Source organism: Arvicola amphibius, chromosome 11 (assembly GCF_903992535.2).
Source record: "Arvicola amphibius chromosome 11, mArvAmp1.2, whole genome shotgun sequence".
In the NCBI taxonomy this organism is placed as follows: Eukaryota; Metazoa; Chordata; class Mammalia; order Rodentia; family Cricetidae; genus Arvicola; species Arvicola amphibius.
The window spans coordinates 79,143,864-79,166,604 of NC_052057.2; the positions used below are offsets into that span (position 1 = coordinate 79,143,864).

General features: G+C 39.3%; 1 protein-coding gene across 2 annotated transcripts in view; it reads left to right on the forward strand.

Annotated features, from left to right (window-relative positions):
• The window catches only part of Coq3 (coenzyme Q3, methyltransferase), a 38,915-nt gene extending 23,401 nt beyond the window's left edge, over nt 1-15,514 (forward strand). For both annotated transcript variants that reach the window (XM_038346993.2, XM_038346992.2), the window contains exons 2-7: nt 1,897-2,023; nt 4,243-4,395; nt 6,818-6,917; nt 8,000-8,242; nt 13,558-13,717; nt 14,929-15,514. In XM_038346993.2, coding sequence (XP_038202921.1) covers nt 1,897-2,023; nt 4,243-4,395; nt 6,818-6,917; nt 8,000-8,242; nt 13,558-13,717; nt 14,929-15,158 — 1,013 coding nt within the window. In that variant the 3' untranslated portion in view covers nt 15,159-15,514. The remainder of the gene's footprint in view (nt 1-1,896; nt 2,024-4,242; nt 4,396-6,817; nt 6,918-7,999; nt 8,243-13,557; nt 13,718-14,928) is intronic.
• Nucleotides 15,515-22,741: the final 7,227 nt, after the last annotated feature.

Genomic DNA, 22,741 nt, shown 5'->3' on the forward strand with positions numbered 1-22,741 from the left:
GCAGCGTCTCACTCTTTTGTCATTTAAGTTATATGTAAACTATAGGATTTGTGTAGATGCTTTGTAAAATAATTTCTCCTCCATTCTTATTCCTTGAGTTTTCATCCTAGATGGGCAGGGATTTTGTAAAGTCTTTCATCTGCCTCATCCAGTATGGACCTGCTAGATTATTTTTCTATATATTGCTAGATTTTATTAACATTGATTTTGTTGTTATTTTATGTCTACTCTTTAGGTGGATTAATCTGTAATCTTCTTTATTTTCTTTTAGAGTAATTCTAGCTTTGTTAAATGAGTTGGGAAGTATCTTGCATTGATTCTCTCTCTCTCTCTCTCTCTCTCTCTCTCTCTCTCTCTCTCTCTCTCTCTCTCTCTCTCTCTCATAGATAAATAACTAATTTAAAAAAAAACCAAAAACCATAAACTTCAACAAGACAAGAAAAAAAAGTAGCAAAATAAATCAGGACAGGGCCACTATCCTGTAGCACAGACTGACCTCCAGCTTGTGGTCTTCCTCTCCAGTGCTGGAATTACAAGTGTATTCTGTCGATGCTCACTGTCCACCACTGTGGTGTTTAATTGAAGGGGCTGGGTAGCATTGCTTGTTGTTTCTTCTTCCTGGAGTTTTGTTTAAATGTAAGGTTCCTTTGGGAGTAGAAGAGATGGCTTGGTGGTACAGAGCTCTTGCTGCCCTTGCACGGGAGATTCTCTAGTGGAACTGGCTGAGCCTGGATATTTTTTAAGAAGGTTTTTAAGTATGAATTTAGTTCCTTTAGAGGTTGAATAATGATGATTTGGTCTATCTTTTTAAACACTCTATGAATGATTGAGAGCATGTAGAGTCTGTTGCAGTTTGGGTGGCGTGTTCACAAATTTCAGTTATCCGTATTGCTCAGCAATGTTCAGTTCGGTATCCTTGCTGACTTCTGTTGGTTGTTCCACCCTCTGAGGAGCACTAGAGCTGTGGGTTTGTTCTTTCTTGTTTCAGTTCTGTCAGTTTTGCTTTATTTGTTTTGAAATCCCACGTTTCATACAAACACCACATTTAGAATTGCTTTATCATCTTTATCAAATTGTCCTTTGTCATGATTTATGTAATTTTTGTCTCTAGGATCTTTTGTCAAAATATTAATTGAACAACAGAATAATCCATTAAGCATGTCTCTATGTAAGTTTGAACATATAATTCATGTGTTTTTATTTTAGGCCACACACACACACACACACACACACACACCCCGACCCTGACTTTTGTTCCTCTCTAAAAAGCATTTCTAAAGAACTGTTTCAGGTATCTAGCATGGAACTGGCAGAATCTGAACTAGTTTTGACAGCCTAGAAATTAATACTTTAGTATAAAGATGAAATAGTTTACATTTGAATGTATTTTGTGATTTTTTTTTTAAATGCATCCTAGCGTAGATGTAAAAATTAATGGCAGGGACTGGAGAGATGGCTCATTGGATAAGAGCAGTTGTTGATCTTGACGAGGACTGGAATATGGCTTTCAGCACTAATGTCAGGTGATTTATAACTGCCTGTAACTCCAGCTCCAGCGGTGCAACATCTTTTCCTAGCCTCCACAGGCACCTGCATATCCACAGAACACAAACACATACAAATACACGCACAAACACACATACACACACAAACACATACAAATAAATGTTAAAAAAAATACAGTGACAGGGCTCACATATTCACTACTTAATTTTGATAATTTTAATTTTTAGATGGAAGAAAGTAAGACCTTTATTTTTTGTTTTTTAATTAAACCCCAAATTAATAAACTCATTTGTTTATTAGTTATAATATACCATAAGAATGCCATATAAAAATTCTTCAACTGTGTTCATAGCAAGAAATTACATGCTGGATACTTAACTTTGCTCTCAGGTGACTCAGGGAATCAGCCCACTAGGAATCTCCAGATTAAGCCACGGAAATTCACTGAGCACAGGACCATGTGGTGTAGAAGCTACAGCATGCCCGTTTCCTGTCTGACCAGAATGAAAGCTTACAGGTGAGTTTATTCGTTATTCTGGTAGGGATTTACATAATTGTGCATAATAGTAGTTTAGTTTCGATTGTGTGTAATAAACTTGACCAGTATGTAAAAGCTCATCTGGTTTAGTTAAAGTGGCCTTATTTAAATATTTTTAAATAATATGTTCTAATAATTTTTAGGTTTAGAAAACTTCAAGGTCACTGAAAAGCTATAAGAAAATATAGTATACAGCCATGTATGCTATTTATTCAAATTCAGGGACAATTTTTATTTTTAATAGATTAGACACATCTCTTTCCAGTTCTCCAGCCTACTTCCACCCTGGAGAGTGCATTTTTCCTTCTTAGTAACCCCCATTTATATCATAAAAAAAGAAAAGAGAAGACAGAAGGCTGCATTAAGGACATGGAGATGTTTTACTTCTCTGTAGTCCCCGTGTGATGGAACAAAAACATAAACACGCTAAGGCAGAGAAGTCTGTAATGCTAGGTAGTAAGAGTAAGTCAGCAAATCGTGTGTTTAGATTTTCCAAATTCGTTTCTAATCTTGTGAAAAACTAACTCCCTGGAATAGTTAAAACTGAGTCTACTTCCTGAGGGCATGGCCTTGCATCTTGTGAGCATGGTTGAGACTGGGTGTAGGTGAGACTCTTCTCTGTTGGAGCAGCTACTTACTGTGCATCATCTTTGCGTTACCTTTGCTGTGCTAGTCCTGGCTACTGAAGGTCTGACTTAATCTCGCCCAAGGAAACAGGAAACTCATATTCCTGAGAAAACGTTAGAGAAAAGTGACAACTTTCAGGAATCATTTCTCTTCTTCAACCATGTGAGTTTCAAGGATCAAACGCAGCTTGTCAGGCTTAGTAGCAAGCGCTTTAAGGCAGTGAACCATCTCACTGACACGTGGTACTTGAATTTAAATAATATAAAAAGAATACTACCTACAGAATGTACTCTCTAAATGTAGCCAAGAAAAATAATAAAACAATAAAAAAAATCAAGTGGCATTATTTTTTCTGCTTTAGCAACCTAATTATCTTTGGCCAAGCAGAACTTTGGAGTATTTCTCTAAACTGTACTGACGTGCAGTTCAGTGTTGTGTCTAATTTTTGTTTTGCTTCCCCTCCTCTTGTGACTAAAAGAGTGAGGACAAATTATCCACTTTTTCTGATCTCTTCTCTTCAAATGTCTATTTGACAATCATCTCCCGAGAGACTGCTGTGTTCTCGGAGCTGTTCTCATCCCTAGGAATACAATGATTTGCCACTGTTCTTCAGTGTAGGTAGTCGTCACAGTAGGTAGCCTGGTGAGTAACAGGCGTGATCAGAAGATATACAACCCATGAAGAAATACTGTGACATAGGAGTTAAAATGGGGGGATGTGACCCATGTTTGAATACCAAGGACGATTTTGTAGTAACATTCTATTTAAATTAAGATTTGAGGTGGGAGACATAGTGCTTAGTAGAGAAAAGGAAGGGCTGTGGGGAAAGTGATCTATCCAGAAGAAACAGTATCCACAAGGTCTGTGAGTAAGAGCAAGCATGGCCCATTCAAAGGCTGTATGGCTGATGGGAGAAGATGAGGAGAAAAGGAGCTTAGAGAGGAAGGAAGCTGGGGACTCCATAATTCTGAGCTTCCTTTCACTCCAGTGGTTTTACTCTTTTCTCTAATGACACTGGAAACCTTGAGAGCATTTTATGTGAGAAAAAAAATTAATTAGATTTTTATTTCAGAGTAATCTCTCTGTAGTTCATCTGGGAAAACTAGAAGGTGATGTATGGAGTCAGCAGACTATGGAAGAGTAAGACAGTGGTCAGAGGAGTTGGTGGAGATTAGACTTCCATAACAGCTGTGGAAGTGGAGGGGCATCACTTGTGTTCAAGTCGGGGCTTAACCACTCGACCTCTCTCAACTTTTCTTTCCCCAACCATAAAATAAGGATAACAGTACAGCTGTACAAAATAACATGTATCAGATAGTACCTGACGTTTAGTGGATACTTGAAAAGTGATAGCTATTATTGTTGTTGTTATTATTTTTTTTGTATTAGATGTGACCTAGAAGAACAGGCTTTGTACTCAAAAGCTTGTGAATTTATATGAGCACATGATTGAGCCATCTCTATATATATTTAGAATCTAATAAATTAGGATATCTTTATATACAGTATATTCTGTTTATCATACTTTTTAGAACAACAGTATTGCCTGGTTCTTTGTTTTTGTCCCTTAGGTCCCCTTGGCGAAGCTTATGCAGTACTTCACAGACAACAGTTGACAGCAAGGAGGTAAAAACCTTCCTGGCCCTGGCTCACAAGTGGTGGGATGAACAAGGAATATTTGCACCTCTTCATTCTATGAATGACCTGAGGGTGCCATTCATTAGGTAATACTCCAGAAACTCCTTTAAAGTCTTTAAAAGTGCGTAATTCACTATTTTGCATTCATTTCCCCTTTGTTTTTCTTGCGTTCAAAATTCCACATCTTAGGTTTGCTTTGGAAATTAGGTCTGTTTCTCATCAGGATCCACCATTTATAAGCATTAACTTTGGGGGTGGGGAGATGACTCTGCAGTTAAGAATTCACCACGCTCCTCACAGAGGACCAGGGTTTGGTTCCTCTCATGCACATCAGGCAGCTTACACCATTCCAGTTCCAGGAGATCTGACAGTCTCACTGGCTTCTGAGGGCACACTGGGCTCATGCACATACCCAGACACATTCACACAATAAAAAAAAAATTAAAAATCTTTTAAACCATTAACTTACAGAAACAGTACTAAAACCCAGGTTGCTTTTAGAACTTAATTATAAACATTTTTGGCCCTATTAGGTGATTAGAATTCAGTCCTAATGAAAGGGAACCACAGTGCTACAATCATCAGGTCATTTTATAGCTCCTGTCTGCAGCGGCCTTGATGACCTTTAGGCAGTTTTGCTAAGGGGAACCTTGCAGAGACAGATAGGTTCAACTAGGGCGTTTGAGAGCTCACACTTGTGGGACTCTAGTAACAGACTTTGAAAGCTACTTGGACCATGTGTTTCAATGAGAGATAAAGAAAGGCAAGAACTCAATGGGCTTGCCATTGATGTGTTATGCTCAGATCAGAGTCCTCCCAAAACCAACTAGGAGACCCAGTCCTGTATGTAAAAGCAAAGAGCCTTTATTCTTATATAAGTTTACAAACTCGGACTCTCCATGTGTCCAACTTATTGGAGTGATCTGAGAGGCCCGAGCTCACGGGTGGGTTTTATAATAGCAAAGGTTTTCTAAGGTTCAGGATCCCCGATGGGCTGACATTTGTCTAGGGGTGTCCTGGCAGGTGATCCTATCTACAACAGTTGGAACGTTAGGAATTTCCATTGGATGGTCTGTTCCTGGGTGGTGCCTGAGCAGTCTGTAATGTTTCTTGGAACCACGTATTGCCTTAGGGTAAACTACTGAGACTCGGGTCTCTATTAAGCTTCTCATGGCTGGGTCCTCCAGATGCAGTTTGTGTTTCAGAAAATCTTCTAGGTGATTCCAGCATTACTAAGTCTGAGAACTGTAGTCCAACTACTGTGGCATCTTTATTTATACATATCACATAACACAAGTCATCTAGTGTGGTGCAAGCTGTGGTTGTATGTTTGCATTTTGTTTTCATCATAACTAGAAGCTATTAGAAGAAAACGGTACAGTCTGAGAATTATAGCAGTCATTATGTGGCTATTTGAAGAATGGCTTGGGTTTCATTAGCAGTGGCTCATTCTGTACAACATCTTGAAGTGATCTACTTAGCCACTGTCTGGATTATTTTAAGAGTTTAGTTACTTTTACTAGATACCCTAAGATGTTCATTATATATTTTTTTATTTTAGTATAAGTACAGTTAAATTATATATCCAATTTAAAACTTAATTTATAATACTAAACTACATGTGTGTCAGATTATGTAGGTGCGTGTACATATATGTTGTACATATGGTAAAGTATTACAGGTCTGGAAAGATGGCTCAGCACTTTAAGAGCACTGACTGCTCTTCCAGAGGTCCTGCGTTCAATTCCCAGCAACCACATGGTGACTCACACCATCTCTGGTGGGATTTGATGCCCTCTCCTGGGATAAAGGTGTGCATGCAAATATAACACTCATATATATATATATATATATATATATATATATATATATATATATGTATATATATGCCAAAAAAATCTTTAAAAAAGTATTACAATGATTATACTAGAGTAAGTTTACTATACATGAAAAAGCCCTTTAGGAGTCTAAAAGAGACATAATAAAAACAGGAATGTAGACCACTTAAATAAATGTGGTACTCCATCTGCTTTTCTAAGTTTTATTTATTTTTATTGTATATATATTGGGGTTTTGGCTGCAGGTATGTCTGTATAAAGGTATTGGATCCTCTGGAAGAGGAGTTATAGACAGTTGTGAGCTGCCATATAGATTAATGCTGGATTATTTCAGAACTTTATTGAAAATGTACAAATTAAGTAGGTTATTTAATTCTGAAAATAAAAGATACATTTATAAAAATTTCAATGAGTCATTTCAAATTAGGATTCCAGACAGGACATGGTGGCAACACTCCTGTTATCCTAGGAGTCAGGAGACTGAGGAAGGAAGATTGGGGTCTCAAGGCATATCTGAGTCTTGTAGTGAGCCCCTGTCTCCAGTAAGACATCTAAATATGCAAATTAAATTAAAAGGAGGTTAATATTTCCTTGAAGATTGTATATTTTAAGACCTTTTGTTGACAAAAGTAACCATCTGTTTTTATATATTTGACTTTTGCTTTTACAGAGACAATCTTTTGAAAACAAGTGCTAGTCACCATCCAGGGAAACCTTTGTCTGGGATGAAGATTCTTGACGTTGGCTGTGGCGGAGGCTTATTAACTGAAGTAAGTGCCTTGCTGTGTTTTTACACTCTTCATGCTCATGAGATTGGCTTAGGGGGCCTAAGAATGCTAGTAAAAGTAACTAAATTCTTAAAATCATCCCAACAGTAATGAAATAGACTGTGTTGCTATGTTTACAGAAACAACCCATTTCTAAAGATGTCCAATTCATCAAACAGCTTGGGAGATTTATGCATGCATTTAATATGTTTTGATCAAAATTTTGTTTTTTTTAACTGGGTAAAAAAATTGAGAGTGGCCTTCTGCTTCATTTATCCCTTTGTCAAATGTACTGTTTATTTTTAAGTGAATAGTACTAATTTTAATATTATTATGAGTTATAATTTTATTACAAGTTCTGTTTTCAAAATTGAAAAAAAAAAGAATTTTCACAAAACTACTGAAGTTTTTTGGGTTTTGTTTTTAATAAATGGGCATGGGTCATTCAGAGCTTTGTTTAATCTCTTTTAGCCCAAGAAATTAGGCAGTTTCTTCGAGATTAAATGCAGGCTTAATCTCTCCTTTTACACATCTCTAATAAAGCCAGCAAGAGTTTTACTACTTGTGGGAATCAGTCCTTTAAAGTGTTGTAGGGTACTGAGATGTGTGGTTGTTGTCCCGGGAGGAATGTGGTACAGCTGTGATTTATAGTCTTCATCAGCACAGGGGCCTTCGCATCATAATTTAATCTTTGATGGATATTTTCCATGGTAGTTTTTAGTATTTTATGTGCTGCCCTTTGAAACATGGAATAGCAGTTTTGAATTACTAAAGAATTAAATTAATTTTAAAAATGTATGTATGTATATTGTATTGATATCATTTCTCTTCCATCTTTCTCCTCCCTCTACCCCTCACCCACGTCAAATCTATGGCCTCTTTAAAAAATTATTATTGTTACATATAGGTATTAGAATAAATATATGAATACAACCTCCTGGTCCTGTTGGTTCTGCTTAGTGTTGGTGGCATTTGTATGTTTTTAGGGCTGACTACTTGGTATTGGATAACCCTTTTGGTTAAATTTTTTGTTGCTAACATGTATTCTGTTTTCTTCTTGAGCATAACAATTTTTATGCCTTTAGCCTTTAGGGCGACTGGGGGCTTCAGTTACTGGAATTGACCCTGTGGCTGAAAACATTAAGATAGCGCGGCACCATAAGTCCTTTGATCCAGTCCTGGATGCGAGGATAGAGTACAAAGTGTGCTCCCTGGAGGAGACCGTGAAGGAGACTGCACAAGTTTTTGATGCTGTTGTGGCTTCTGAAGTTGTAGAGCATGTGATCGACCTCGAACTGTTCATACAGTGCTGCTACCAAGTATTAAAAGTAAGACTTTCTTTTTTATACAACATTTCTCTGTGTAGCCCTAGCTGTCCTGAAACTTAGTCAACAGACCAAACTGGCACCACCACTGCCTGAGTCAATTTTCTTGTTTCTGTTGAGACTTAATTTGTGCCCCGGTGTGTGGTCAGTTTAGGAGACAGTTCCATGAGGTGCTGAGGAGAGGGTATATTCTTTTGTGTTCAGGTGAAATGTTCTGTAGCTATCTGTTAGGTCCATTTGGTTTATAATGTCAGTTAACTTCAGCATTCCTTCTATCTATATTGGGCTGGGTTTGTTTATAGATGTTGCTAAATTTGATTTTATTGTGGAATGTCTTATTTTCTTCATCTATGATGATTGAAAGTTTTCCTGGGTATAATAGTCTAGGCTAGCATTTGTGGTCTTTTGGAGTCTGTAGTACATCTGTCCAGGCCTCTATGGCTTTTAGAGTCTCCATTGAGAAAGCAGGTTTTATTCTAATAGTCTGCCTTTATATGTTACTTGGTCTTTTCCCCTTGGATCTTTTAATATTCTTTCCTTGTTTGTACATTTAATGTTTTGATTATTATGTACTGAGGGGACTTTTCTTTTCTATTTTGTGTTCTGTATGCTTGTACTTTGTTTGATAGGCATCTCCTATGATTTTGTTGAAAATATTTTCTGCGCCTTTGGCCTGTGTTTCTTCACTTTCCTCTATTTCTATTATTCTTGGATTTGGTCTTTACATAGTGTCCCCAACTTCCTGGATGCTTTTTGTGCCAGGAGATTTTTATATTTAATGTTGTCTTTGGTTGAAGAATCCATTTCCTCTATTATGTCTTTAATGTGTGAGATTCTCCTTTCCATCTCTTATTTTGTTGGTGAGGCTTGCCTCTATGGTTCCTGTTTGATTTGCTAAATTTATCATTTCCAGATTTCCTTCATTTTGTGTTTTCTTTATTGATTCTATTTCCACTTTTATGTTTTGGACTGTTTTATTCATTTCCTTCCACTATTTATGTTTTCATAGATTTCATTAAGGAATGTATTAATTTCCTCTTTAGAGTCCTCTGTCATATTCATACAGGCTGTTTTAAGGTCTTTTTCATGTGCGTCAGTTACGTTACAGTGCTCATTGCCTTTAGTGTTAGGCTTCCTGGGCTCTAGTAGAGAGATATTGTCCTGGATGTGATTGGTTGTGTTTTCATACTAGCATCTAGGTATATGGGATTGGGAAGATTGTAATTCTAGATTCTGATATCTATTCTTGTTGTTGGATGGATGTTTTTGTTCCTTGGTTTCTGTTTCATCTCTGGATCTTAGGCAAGTGTAGTGGCTGTGTGTTGCCTGGTAGGAGATTCTTCTGGGATCCTAGATGTGGCCACTGGGGATTCCAGGTGAAATGTGTTTCTAGGTCTTAGAAGCTGATAATAGAAATGGGGATGTGGCGGCACTTGGGAGATGGGGCCCACCAGCTGGAGGAAAGCAGGGTGTTCCACTAGGATCTGCTTAGTCCTCTGGGAGTGGGGTAGAGAGTGAAGAGAGACCACAGCAGGTGTGCTTCAGAGCTGGGTATGAGACTGGGGGATAGACTTAGAGGAGAAGGGAGAGGTGAAGATCTGCAGGTTTGCTGCCTGCTTTGCCGGCTGAAGTTCCCAGGAAATGCCTACTGGAATTGAGGGCTGGGACAAAGCAGTGAGCTGGGGAGTGAGATTTGGTGGGGAAAATCTGTGTGGTCCATCGGGAATGGGGGTAGGAAGGGAAGGGAGATCAAAGCAAGTTTTCTGCTGCAGAGCTGGGGATGAGATGGGGATTGGATTTGGAAGGACTGAAGAAGAGGTGAAGGTGCAGTTAGCCTACCTGCTTTGCTGGCTGCAGCAGAAAGCGTTATAGTAAAATAATTGTAGATTTGCAGAAGAGTTGCAAATACAGAGTGGTTTTGCCTTCACTTGTTTTTCTCCGCATATTAACACAGTTGTTCTCCGCCTTCCTAATGCTGCTACCATTTAATACATTTCCTCATGTTGTGGTGACCACCAACCATGAAATTATTTTTGTTGCTACTTCATAATTGTAATTTTGCTACTGTTATGAATTGTAATGTAAATAGTTTTGGAGATAGAGGTTTGCTGAAGGGGTTGTGACCCCCATGTTGAGAACCACTATATTAACAGCTCACAAATGGGTAGAAACTAAGATGTGCCAAACCAGGTACTTAGGGCCCCATGTTGAAGGATACACTTCCTCTCGTATATCACTGAATGCCCTGAAAGCACGTGCTGACCTCAATTCTGTGCCTCAGGCTCCTCATTTGCCTCTCCACCGTCCTTTTACACATAACCCCTGGTACACATCTACAGACTTAGACACGGATAGTGTCATTGCCTTATTAATGCATAGAGAGCTTGCCAGGCTTATCCGTTTCTCCACTGATGTTGTTTTTCCCATTATGTATCCAACCTAGGCTTCTGCATTTCATTAGGTACTGTGTATCCTTAATCACCTTCCATCTTTGATGGTTTTGTACCTTTTCATTACTTTTTAATTTATTGTGTGTGTGTGCGCACGCGCGCGCGCGCATGCATGCACATGCGTCCTGGCTGTCCTGGAGCTCACTCTATTTACCAGGCTGGCCTCAAACTCACAGATCCACCTGCCTCTGCCCCCCAAGTGCTGGGATTAAAGGGAAGTGTTTCACTCTTAAATGGAATTTTATTACAATAATTTCTTGTTTTCCAAGTAAAATCCTTAATTATTAGTTGTTGTATTTGTATCAGTATATATGTCTAAATGAAGATTCTTTGACACATACAAGGAATGCAGATGTAAACTTAAATCTAATTTGGTTTTTAGTGGAGACCTTATGTTTAAAGAAAAAGAAACATTGCTTACCACTATCACCGTGAAGTGTGATACTACAGAACAGAGACGAGAGACTTAAATGATTCTTAGTAAGATTTAAACTACTAGAGTTTCCAGAGAGGAACTACAATGTGTAGTGATGTGCACACTCTAATATTTTGTCCTCTGTCTTAGTTTGAATCAAGTTGGTATTAAAAATTACTTCTCCCTACTATACATGCAATATCTATCTATCTATCTATCTATCTATCTATCTATCTATCTATCTATCTATCTATCTATCTATCTATCTATCTATCATCTATCTATCTATCATCTATCTATCTATCATCTATCTATCTATCTATCTATCATCTATCTATCTATCTATCTATCTATCTATCTATCTATCATCTATCTATCTATCATCTATCTATCTATCTATCTATCTATCTATCTATCATCTATCTATCTATCATCTATCTATCTATCTATCATCTATCTATCTATCATCTATCTATCATCTATCTATCTATCATCTATCTATCATCTATCTATCTATCTATCTATCATCTATCTATCTATCTATCATCTATCTATCTATCTATCTATCTATCTATCTATCTATCTATCATCTATCTATCTATCTATCATCTATCTATCTATCATTCATCTATCTATCTATCTATCTATCTATCTATCTATCTATCTATCTATCATCTATCTGTGACAATTGATAGAGAAAGAGAGAGAGACCCATAAGGTGATTTTGGAGTGGCATTTTATCCTCGTTAAGCTAATGAGACTATAAGGAGTATGTCTTTCTTGCTGTTTTGAAAATAAACATGAAATAAAAACATTGTCTTTAAATAGGCAGAGTAAATACTCCCATAAATGATTTGCTTTCATCTAAGTGTTTGTCTCGATCCTTCCATAACCATTTCACAAATCAAAACATGCTTGAACTTTAATCATTAATGTTTGTGTCAGAGAGCATTTGTTGGCAGTGCTTCTGAGCACACGATGTGTAGAGGATGCTGCTCGAAGAGAGACACATGGAAGACCTCTGTATGTTAAGGGGACCCCGAGGAATCAAGGCCTTCTAGACACAACAAAACTGACACACATTTGAACTCGGCAGTACTACGACAACATGCACAGGGCCTGGGCCTGCATAGGTCTGCACCAGGTGCACAGGGCCTGGGCCTGCATAGGTCTGCACCAGGTGCACAGGGCCTGGGCCTGCATAGGTCCACACCAGGTGCACAGGGCCTGGGCCTGCATAGGTCTGCACCAGGTGCACAGGGCCTGGGCCTGCATAGGTCCACACCAGGTGCACAGAGCCTGGGCCTGCATAGGTCTGCACCAGGTGCACAGGGCCTGGGCCTGCATAGGTCTGCATGAAATGGCCTCCTAAATCTAAAAGAAGTAGACAACAGACACATTCCTTTTGTTCAAATAATTTATTTATTTTTATTTTATGTGCATTGCTGTTTTCCCTACATGTATATTTGTGTGAGGGTGTAGGATCACCTGGAACTGTAGTTACTGACAGTTGTGAGCTGCCATGTGGGTAATGGAAATTGAATCTGGGTCCTCTGGAAAAGCAACTAGTGCTCTTAACCATGAAATCATCATTCTATGCCCGACCCCATTCTTAACCCAGAAGCTATCTCCCATTGAGAGCCAATTAGTTTTCTCCAAGGGGGTCTCACTAAGGAAACAAATCCTGGTAGACCCTGGTAGCTGGTCACAAAACTAACGGTGACATCTTTGAAGGTTCTTTGTCCCTTAATGTTAAGTCAGTGCATTTTTTCTTAATCTTACAAGTCCTTTACTTTATATATTATGGCTTCCAGTTTTGATTTTTTGTGGGATTTCTGTGCATTGCAAACGTGTGTCTGCATCTGTATGTGTTTCTTGTGCTTTTTTCTTTGGCTTTTTTTCTTGTTTGGCTGTTTTGTCATATTCTAATTATTTGATTTTGGTTTATTTTATTTTATTTTTTATTCCCTAGGTACATGTTTGTTTTCTAGCAAGAGACAGAAAGAGTGTGGATCCAGATGGGAGGGGAGATGGGAGGACATGGGAAGAATAGGAGGAGGGAGAACAGTAATAGGAATATATTGTATGAAAAAAATCTATTTTCTATAAAAGGAAAAAAGAATGTATACAGGTATCGACCTTGATAAAGTGTTTAATACATACAATAGAGTATATAGAAATATGCCATAGCAATAAAAGGATTTTGAGTTGAAAGCCGTGCTTGATGTTTACAGACTTAGTGACTGTGTCTGCAGATTTCCTGTGATAACAGATTTTTCCAAGAGAGAAGAAAAGTGCTATTTTGGTATTTGTTTTATATGTACTTACGTATCTGGTTTGCACCAAAGTCATTTGGAAAGGAGAGTGGGGAAGTAAGCCTTTCCCTGACAGTTGCTCCTAACTTTTTACACTTCACCTCCATCGGTTCACTTGCATATGTTTCCTCCCTTTAGCCTGGTGGCTCTTTATTCATCACTACAATCAACAAAACACAGCTGTCCTACGCCTTGGGCATTGTTTTCTCAGAACAAATCATGGGCCTTGTTCCAAAAGGCACACACACATGGGAAAAGTTTGTTTCACCTGAAAAGCTGGAGAGTATTCTAGAACCAAGTAAGTGTTACGACTGTTGTCCAGTCCTGTCTGAACCTTTAATGCATGTATAATTATTAATCTCACGATCTAGCACTTATTTAAGCAGGTTACATTTTTTTCCCAATGTTAGTTGTATCTCTTCTCCTATGTCTCAAACCCTTTGAAACGGTGGTTGTGGAGGAGATACCACTTCTACTTGGCTCTTAGTCCTGGCTGCTTGAGTCTTTATTTGTTTAAGGATGGGCATCAGTGTGTCTTACTTACTTACACATGCTCAGTTGCTCCTGGTGAGCCCTGCATATCTTGATTTATCATATGATATCTCTGGACTCTTCTATACTCAGATGTATTCCCAACTTCCATGTCATTTCTTATGTATCTCTGGTTGCAGAAGTGACCATGGTAGACGTCAGAGTTGCAGTCGGCTTTGGAGCACGTATTCATTCACTCTGCAGTAAAGTGTGATCTAAATATGGCTGCACGTCATCTTCACATTTCTCCACTCTTTTCTGGCCCATAGTCTCCTTCTTGTACTCCACACAGTGCCTCACCATGCTGTGGCCCAGTCAAAGCTTTGTTGAACACTGTTAGTAATGCTTCTTAGCTCACCCACTTGGCAGAAGTGTATCCACCAACTGTTTCATTTAAAATACTGTCCGTTCAGGGCAGCGTGGTGGCTTCTAGAGATGTCTGTAGTTTTGTTGAAAACAGACTAGAAAAAAGATATTTTAAAGAATATTTTTGGAGCTGGGAATAGTAGTGCATGCTTGTGATTACAGCATATGAAAGGCTGTACCAGGAAAACTGGGTATTCAACGCTAGCCTGGGCTACACAGAAAGGTGAGGCTCTGTTTCAACAAATAAAAGAGAAAACAAACCAAAGAAGATACCTTATGGAGACAATCTCTTATTGACAGGTATTCTCAAGTGGCAGCTAGCATTTGTTGAGAACTTAGAGAATTCTAAGCACCGAGCTATTTTAGACATATCTCCCCTAATTCCAATGCTGCAGGACACATGATCTATATGTGGCATTCGGAATGGGTCACCATTGCAGCAGGCATCAGAGCTGGCACTTGACCCCAGTCCTCTGCTTTGGAGGACATATTCTCACCTGCAGTCAAGTATGATCAAAGCAGTTTTGTTCATTAAATTAAGAATTACTGTAGACTCTTGTGGTTTGAATGGTACATGTTTATTGAGTTCAAGTTTTCTGATTTTTTTTTCAGATGGTCTGTCAGTTCATACTGTGGCAGGAATGCTCTACAATCCGTTCTCAGGCTACTGGCACTGGAGTGACAATACCAGCCTTAACTATGCAGCACATGCTGTGAAATCCAGTGCACAGGAACACCCTGGGCCTGCTGTGTCTGCTTTACAGGGGGATGCAGAAACGCTCCATGCTAATGCCTCAAATAGCCCGCGTGTACATGAAGAGCTGAAGAAAGTAGGACAGTAGTAATGTGCTTAAAAGTTTGTTGTTTACAGATTCAGAAAGCTTATTTTTTTTCAACAAGAGCCTGAAGAACAAAAGGTCAATAAAAATATCTAAATCATTGGAGAAAAGTTTTTGTGTTACCTAAGAGACACTTGGAGAAATTTTCTCAGGAGGTTTTGTCAAGTGTGCTAAAGGAGCTTTTATTATAGAAACACGTGTGTTCACTTCATTTCATTCTACATACTAGGCATTTCTCACATGTGTATACAAAACATATGCTGTTATTTATTTTAACCTAAGGAATCTCTGTTGTTTGTGGTATTTCTGTATTTTTAGTTAAAAGAAACACCTGACTAAATAAAAGCTACTGTAATTTATATCACTTATACTCGTGATATACAAAATATATTTTGAGCCTGTGGTGGTAGTGCACATCGTTAATTCCAGCATTTAGGAGTCAGAGACAGGTGGATCTCTGTGAGTTGGAGACCAGCCTAGTTTACACAGTGAGTTATAGGCCAGCTAGGTCTATATAATGAGATCCTATCTCAGTCAATCAATGTTTTTCTTTGTTATTTGTTCTTTTAGAATTCTGAACAATATATTTTGTATTTTGATCATATTCATCCTCCTACCCCAATTCCTTCTCTACCCATCCACCTGTATGCGCATATGCATGCACATGTGTGCATGCGTGCGTGTGTGTGCGTGTGCGTGTGTGTGTGTGTGTGTGAGGGAGACGTGTCTGTGTCACTGTCAAGTTCAGTTTGTGCTGCTCTTAGACTTTTGACTGTGTGGATGCACTGAAGTGTGATTGACTTACCAGGATCCCCACCCATAAAAACAAAACAAACAAAACCTGATACTATGTCTTCCAGTAGCTGTCAATTCCCAATAACTTCTAAGCTAGTGGTGGAACTTTGTACCTACCTCTCCTTTTCATACTGGGATTTTGTCTAGCATAAACTCTAGCAGGTCTTGTCCATGCTGTCTCAACCACTCTTAGTTCACATCATATGTACACCGGTCCATTGAATCTAGAAAACATTTTCTTGTATTCATCTGCTCCTTCTGGTTCATGTTGTCATTCTGCTCCATCTGCTCCATCTTCCCCAGTGATCCTTGAGCCTTAGAAGAAGGTGATGTGACACAGATGTCCTGTTTAAGGCTAAGCATTCTGTAATTTGTTGTGGGATATTAGCTGAAGATGTATTACATCCATTTATGCTGTAGAATATTCGTTTAATGATGCAAAGATGTGTTGCATTCTTTTATGTTGTATGTGTTTAACTCTGTGAAGCTGTTCTACTGTGCCTATCTAAAACACCTGATTGGTCTAATAAAGAGCTGGACTGCCAATAGCTAGGCAGGAGAGGGATAGGTAGGGCTTCCAGGTAGAGAGAATAAATAGAAGTAAAGAATGAGAAGACAGGAGGAGGAGGAGCAAGAAAAGGAGAAGGAGCCACACAGCCAGACACAGAGAAAGAAAGAAAAGATCCATAGGAATAGAGAAAGGCAAAAGCCCAGAGGCAAAAGGTAGATGGGATAATTTAAGGAAAGCTGACTAGAAATAAGTCAAACTAAGTCCAGGCATTCATAAGTAATAATAAGTCTCTATATATTTATTTGGGAGCTGGGTCATGGGCTCCTCAAAAGCAAAGAGTGAAAACAACCAACTACAGTAATTTCTTATTCTCTGTACCTTGACTGATGTGGGTCTCTGTGTTAGTCACCATCTACTGTAAAAGGAAGCTCTTCTCTGATGAATATTGAGAGGTCTGCTAATCTATGGTATTGTAATTAATCATTAGGAGTTAATATTATGTCCATTTAGTAGAATACTAGTAATAGGTTCTCTCCTATGGCCTATAACTAGTCTAGCCCCAGGTTAACACCCACAATGGTGTCATCTTGTGGAGTGCATCTTAAATGTACTTAAATGATTACAACCACTTCATACTTGGATTTAAGTTACTCCTATGACTTCTGTGCCACAGATTCTACCAATATGCATATGTTGCCAGGCAGATCATTATCATAGTTTGCAGGATACACGGCTGTGTAAAACTGATGGTTTTATCTAGTCTTATCCCTCCAGATACTCCTTCCTTTGCCTTAGTTTTCCATCCTACCTCATTTGTTCCTTCTTGTTCCATTTATGCCCTTTCTTCCTTTTATAAGACTGTGATCTATCTCTACTCTCTTAATTCCCTCCCATGTCCCCTTAGTCATTTCCTTACTTCCACAGGTATTCCAAATGCAAGCATATAACCAAAAGTTCAAAACTAAGACCCATATATGATTGAATGAAAACACATACTGAGATGTGTGTGTATGTGTGTGTGTGTGTGTGTGTGTGTGTGTGTGTGTGTTTCTGGGTCTATGGTTTCTTTCAGAATTATTTTTTCCAGACTATCCATTTATCTGTAAATTTCCTTTTTTTTTTTTTTTTTTTTTTTTTTTGGTTTTTCGAGACAGGGTTTCTCTGTAGCTTTGGAGCCTGTCCTGGAACTAGCTCTTGTAGACCAGGCTGGTCTCGAACTCACAGAGATCCGCCTGCCTCTGCCTCCCGAGTGCTGGGATTAAAGGCGTGCGCCACCGCCGCCCGGCTGTAAATTTCCTTTTTAAAATAATATTTTTATAAATCTTTGAGAATTTTATATTGTATATGGAAGTTCTGTTCTGTCTGATCCTACAGCCATTCAGTCCCAAAGAAACACACAGAGGCTTTTATTAATTATAAACTGGCCTGTTAGCTCAGACTTATTATTAACTAGCTCTTACAACTCAAAGTAACCCATAACTCTTATCTGTGTTTAGCAATGTGGCTTAGTACCTTTTCTCAGTGAAGCATTCCCATCTTGCTTCCCATGTGTCTGGCTGGTGATTGACTCTCTGCCTTTCTTCTTCCCAGAATTCTCCTACTCTGGTTCCTCCACCTGTAATTCCTACATGGCTACTGGCCAATCAGCATTTAGTAAACTAATACATGTGACAAATCTTTACAGTGTAGATGGAACGGCGGGGCTGCATCCCGCCACCCAGCTAGCTTTACCCAAAATAATTACACGGAAACTGTATTCTTTTAAACACTGCCTGGCCCATTAGTTTCAGCCTCTTATTCTCTAATTCTCACATCTTGGTTTAACCCATATTTAGTAATCTGTGTAGCACCACGAGGTGGTCGCTTACCAGGAGAGATCTTAACCTGCGTCTGTCTCAGAGAGGAGAAGCATGGCAACTGCCTGAAGTGTCTGCCCAACTCTGCTTCCTTTCTCCCACAATTCTGTTCTGTCTACTCTGCCTACCTAATTTTCTGTCCTCTTAAAGGGCCAAGGCAGTTTTTTTTTTATTAATCAATGAAAGTAACACATAGACACTTCTCCATCATTATAGGGCACAAGAGCATTCTCCCACAGCATTATATAATGTGTTTTGATCATGATCAGCACCTTCTCTCAACTTCTGCTATTTCTACCCCAGCTTCACTTCCTACCCAATTTTGTGCCCTGTGTCTCTCTTTATCCATTGAGTTCACTTTATGTTGAACAACTGCTCTTGAGTATGGGGCCTACCCTGGAGTGTGGTTTATACACCAGAGGTCATAACATGAAAGAAAATTGACTCTTCCTTTACCAGCAGCTATCAAATACCAGTAACATCTCCACTAGAGGCAGACTACTTGCTCCTCTATCTAAATAAAGTACATTTTCCTGTAAAATCTTCTTTGATGGAAATAAATGGGTTGCTAAATGGTTTGAATTCAAACATAAAAAGAAGTTCAGGTAATGTTCTATATATATAGGACTTAGTTCTGTATATAGTTCTTTGATAGTTTTATGGTTCCCGGACAAGAGAGATTGCTCAGCAGTTAAGAACACTGGCTGCTCCAGCAAAGGACATGTGTTTGATTACCAGCACCCCCATTACGGGCCACAGTTGCAGGGGATCTGATCCCATCTTCTGGGGTCTGTAGGCACCAGGCACTCATACTGTGTACAGACATACATGCAGAGAAAAATAACCATTCATATAAAATGATAAAAAAAAAATAACAGGTGCCGGGAGGTGGTGGCGCACACCTTTAATCCCAGCACTCGGGAGGCAGAGGCAGGCGGATCTCTGAGTTCGAGGCCAGCCTGGTCTACAAGAGCTAGTTCCAGGACAGGCTCTAGAAACTACAGGGAAACCCTGTCTCGAAAAACCAAAAAAAAAAAAAAAAGGTGCTAATTTATATGAGAATGGTCACCATAGGTTTGTATGCTTGCATGCTTGGTTCCCAATTGGTGGAACAGTGGGAGGTGTGACCTTGCTGGAAGATGAGTGTTTTTGGTGGCAAGCTTTGAGGTTTCGAAAGACTCATTTCATTCCCAGTATGCTCTCTGCTTCCTGCTTGCAGATTTGTGTATGAGCTCTCAGCGGCCGCTCCTGTACCAGGCCTGTCTGTTGCCGTGCTCCCTGTCATAGTGGTGATGGACTCCTATACCTCTGGAACTGTATGAAACCCTTCCCTCTATAAATTGCCTTGGTCAAGAGGCTTTATCATAGCAGTAGAGAAGTAATTAATACAATAGTTTTAATTTTAAGGTTTTTTTTTATCCTTTTAGTGGTAGAAATGAATTTTGTAACTTACTTTAAAATTTTAGTTTTGAGATTTTTTTTTCTCTCCAGCTATCATTTATATAATTAAAAGGGCTAAAGTGAGTTTTTTTTCTACTTGAATTATATGAATCTGGCTTTTTCTCCAAGTCCAGATGCTACACAAGGACAGCCACAGAGGATGCTGGCTGAGTGACACAGGTGGGAAGTATGTGGTTCATGTTTTGACTTCTCTCTAATTTGGAGTCTTTTTCACTTTTAGGTTTATGTGACAAACAATAAACTTTGAACAAACATTTTCCTTAGCCATCTGTTCTCAGTGTCACTGAGATTCTAGTTCATTCCAGATGTAGACAAATTGACAACGAAGCATAGCCATCACCCATCTGGCTTGGGCTGACCCGAAACTTACTTTGCAGATCTGGATTGCCACAAACTCACAAAGATCTACCTGCTTTTGAAACCCCAAAGTAAAATAAACTTTCCTTCTTAAAATAAACTACCTTTCTAGTGCTGGGATTAAAGGCATGTGCCATGACACCTGGACTTTTTTTTTTTTTTTTTCGAGACAGGGTTTCCCTGTAGTTTCTAGAGCCTGTCCTGGAACTAGCTCTTGTAGACCAGGCTGGCCTCGAACTCAGAGATCCGCCTGCCTCTGCCTCCCTAGTGCTGGGATTAAAGGCGTGCGCCACCACCGCCCGGCCTGGACTTTTGTTTTTGAGACAGAGTTTTGTGTAGCCACGGCTGGCCTTGACCTGACGGTATAGCCAAGAATGACTTTGAACTTTTAATTCTCTTACCACTACCTCCCTGCAGATATTCCTCACTCTACCCAGTTCACTACTTGTGGTTGAATAGGAATGTCCCCCATAGACTCACATGTTTGAATGCTTGGACCAGAGGGAGTGGTACTATTAAGAAGAAGTATGCCTTTATTGAAGTGTGTGTGGCTTTCTTACAGGAGGTATGTCACTTGGGGGTAGGCTTTGAGGTCTCAGAAGCTCAAGCCAGTCCACTTTCTGCTGCCTATGGATCTAGATGTAGAACTCTCAGTTACGTCTCCAACACAATGTCTGCCTGTTTGCTGTCATGCTTCCCACCATGACAATAATGGACTGAACTGGACTTTACATCTGTCAGTAAGTTATCCCTAGTTAAATGTTTTCCTTTATAATAGTTGCCATGGTCATGGTGACTCTTCACAGCAATAGGAACCCTAACTAAGACACTACTCTGTCTAGTTTATATGATGCTGGGGATGAAACCTTGTGTACTTTACCAACTGAACTACATACCTAGCCATGACTAGTCCCATGATGGAACTGCTCTTTCTGTTCTCCCTTGCCTCTGTCTGATACACTATACTTATTATGCCAATGTTTATAATATGGGACTGGAGAGATGACTCATCAGTTAAGAACACTTGTTGTTCTTCCAGAGGACCTGAGTTCAGTTCCTAGCACCCACACTGAGTGGCTCACCACCATCTATCACTTCAGCTCCAGGTGATTCAATGCTTTCCTTTGACCTCCACATCAACACACACACACACACACACACACACACACACACACACACAGAGAGAGAGAGAGAGAGAGAGAGAGAGAGAGAGAGAGAGAGAGAGAGAGAGAATTAAAAATAAAGTCTTAAAAAAGAAAATTTGTTATATTTTAGCGTGGGAGCCCACAGTTTTGAATCTGTTCCATCTTGACTAATAGAGAGCTCAAACCTATTCTTTATCTTCAAGGATAAATAAGATGTTCGGCCAAAGGTGTGCTACTGATGTCTTCCTACTCAAAGACCAGACAGCAGGATGTTTGACTTAGGGTGTGGTTACTAGGTGTTTTGAGATGTTAGGAGGTAATTATGCTTGTTTGTTCCTTGTATCATGGGAGGGAAGACCTTTTCTCTTTCCTTTTGGTTGAGGTGTATAAGGACTATGAGGAGTAAACTTTAGGCTGCTCCAGGGTTCACTGGAAGCCCTTCCAACTCTACCGTCTGTCTCTTGTCTCTTACTCCTCACTCCCCTTTTCAGGCACATGTGAACAAGTTGACTAGTACCTACATGTTAGTGTTGTCCTTAACTTCATTAGAAGGCTCTTTGTTCTGATGACTTTCAGGGTAGGTGATGATCATAAGCTTGAGACCAGGTGAGGTAACAGAGAGCTTGAGGCCATTCTAGTCTATGTTCTGGACCAGAAGTTCATTCTTCAGGGACAGGGTCCTGAGGGGGATGATGAAGGGATGAGAAAATAAAGAACATAGGAAAGTCTGGGATCAGGAGGTCTTGCACACACTGATGGCTCACACAGACAAGTTTATTAAGAAGCACAGTACCTTACATACAGTTTGGAAGGGATGGAGTCAGCAGAACGCTATTATACAGTAGGACAAGAAAACCTTCAAGGCCCCAGCCCCAGACTGGACCTTGCAAACTCTGCCCCTGGGCAAAGACACAGAACTAATTTTTCTTTGTCTTTTCACTGGGGCCTTTGAGAAAGCCTTGGAACAGCTCCCAACAAATCTACACAGCAAAATCCTGCCTCACAAAACAAATATTTGTGGGTAAAATGTGTATGTACATCTTAGCTCTGGTTCATAGCTTTCTATTTTAGTGTAACATCTGGCACATTTAACTGGCACATGTAATGAACTGATTGTAGTAAGATTTTTCTTTGGGCTGCCAGCTCACAATTAATGACACAGAGACTTCTTATTAATTATGAGAGCCTGGCCTTTAGCTTAGGCTTGCTTTCAACTAGCTCTTATAACTTAAATTAACCCATATTTTTATTTATCTACATTCTACCACATGGCTTTTATCTCTGTCCCATTTTGTGTGTCCGCCTTTTGTTTTCTTTGCCTCTATCCCATTTTGTGTGTCTGACTTGTTCTGCATCTTGCTTGTGTCTCTGGTGCCTAGATTCATCTTGAGTTTCCCTTCTCTGCCAGGAAGTCCTGCCTATCTCTCCTGCCTAGCTATCGGTCATGTAACTCTGTATTAA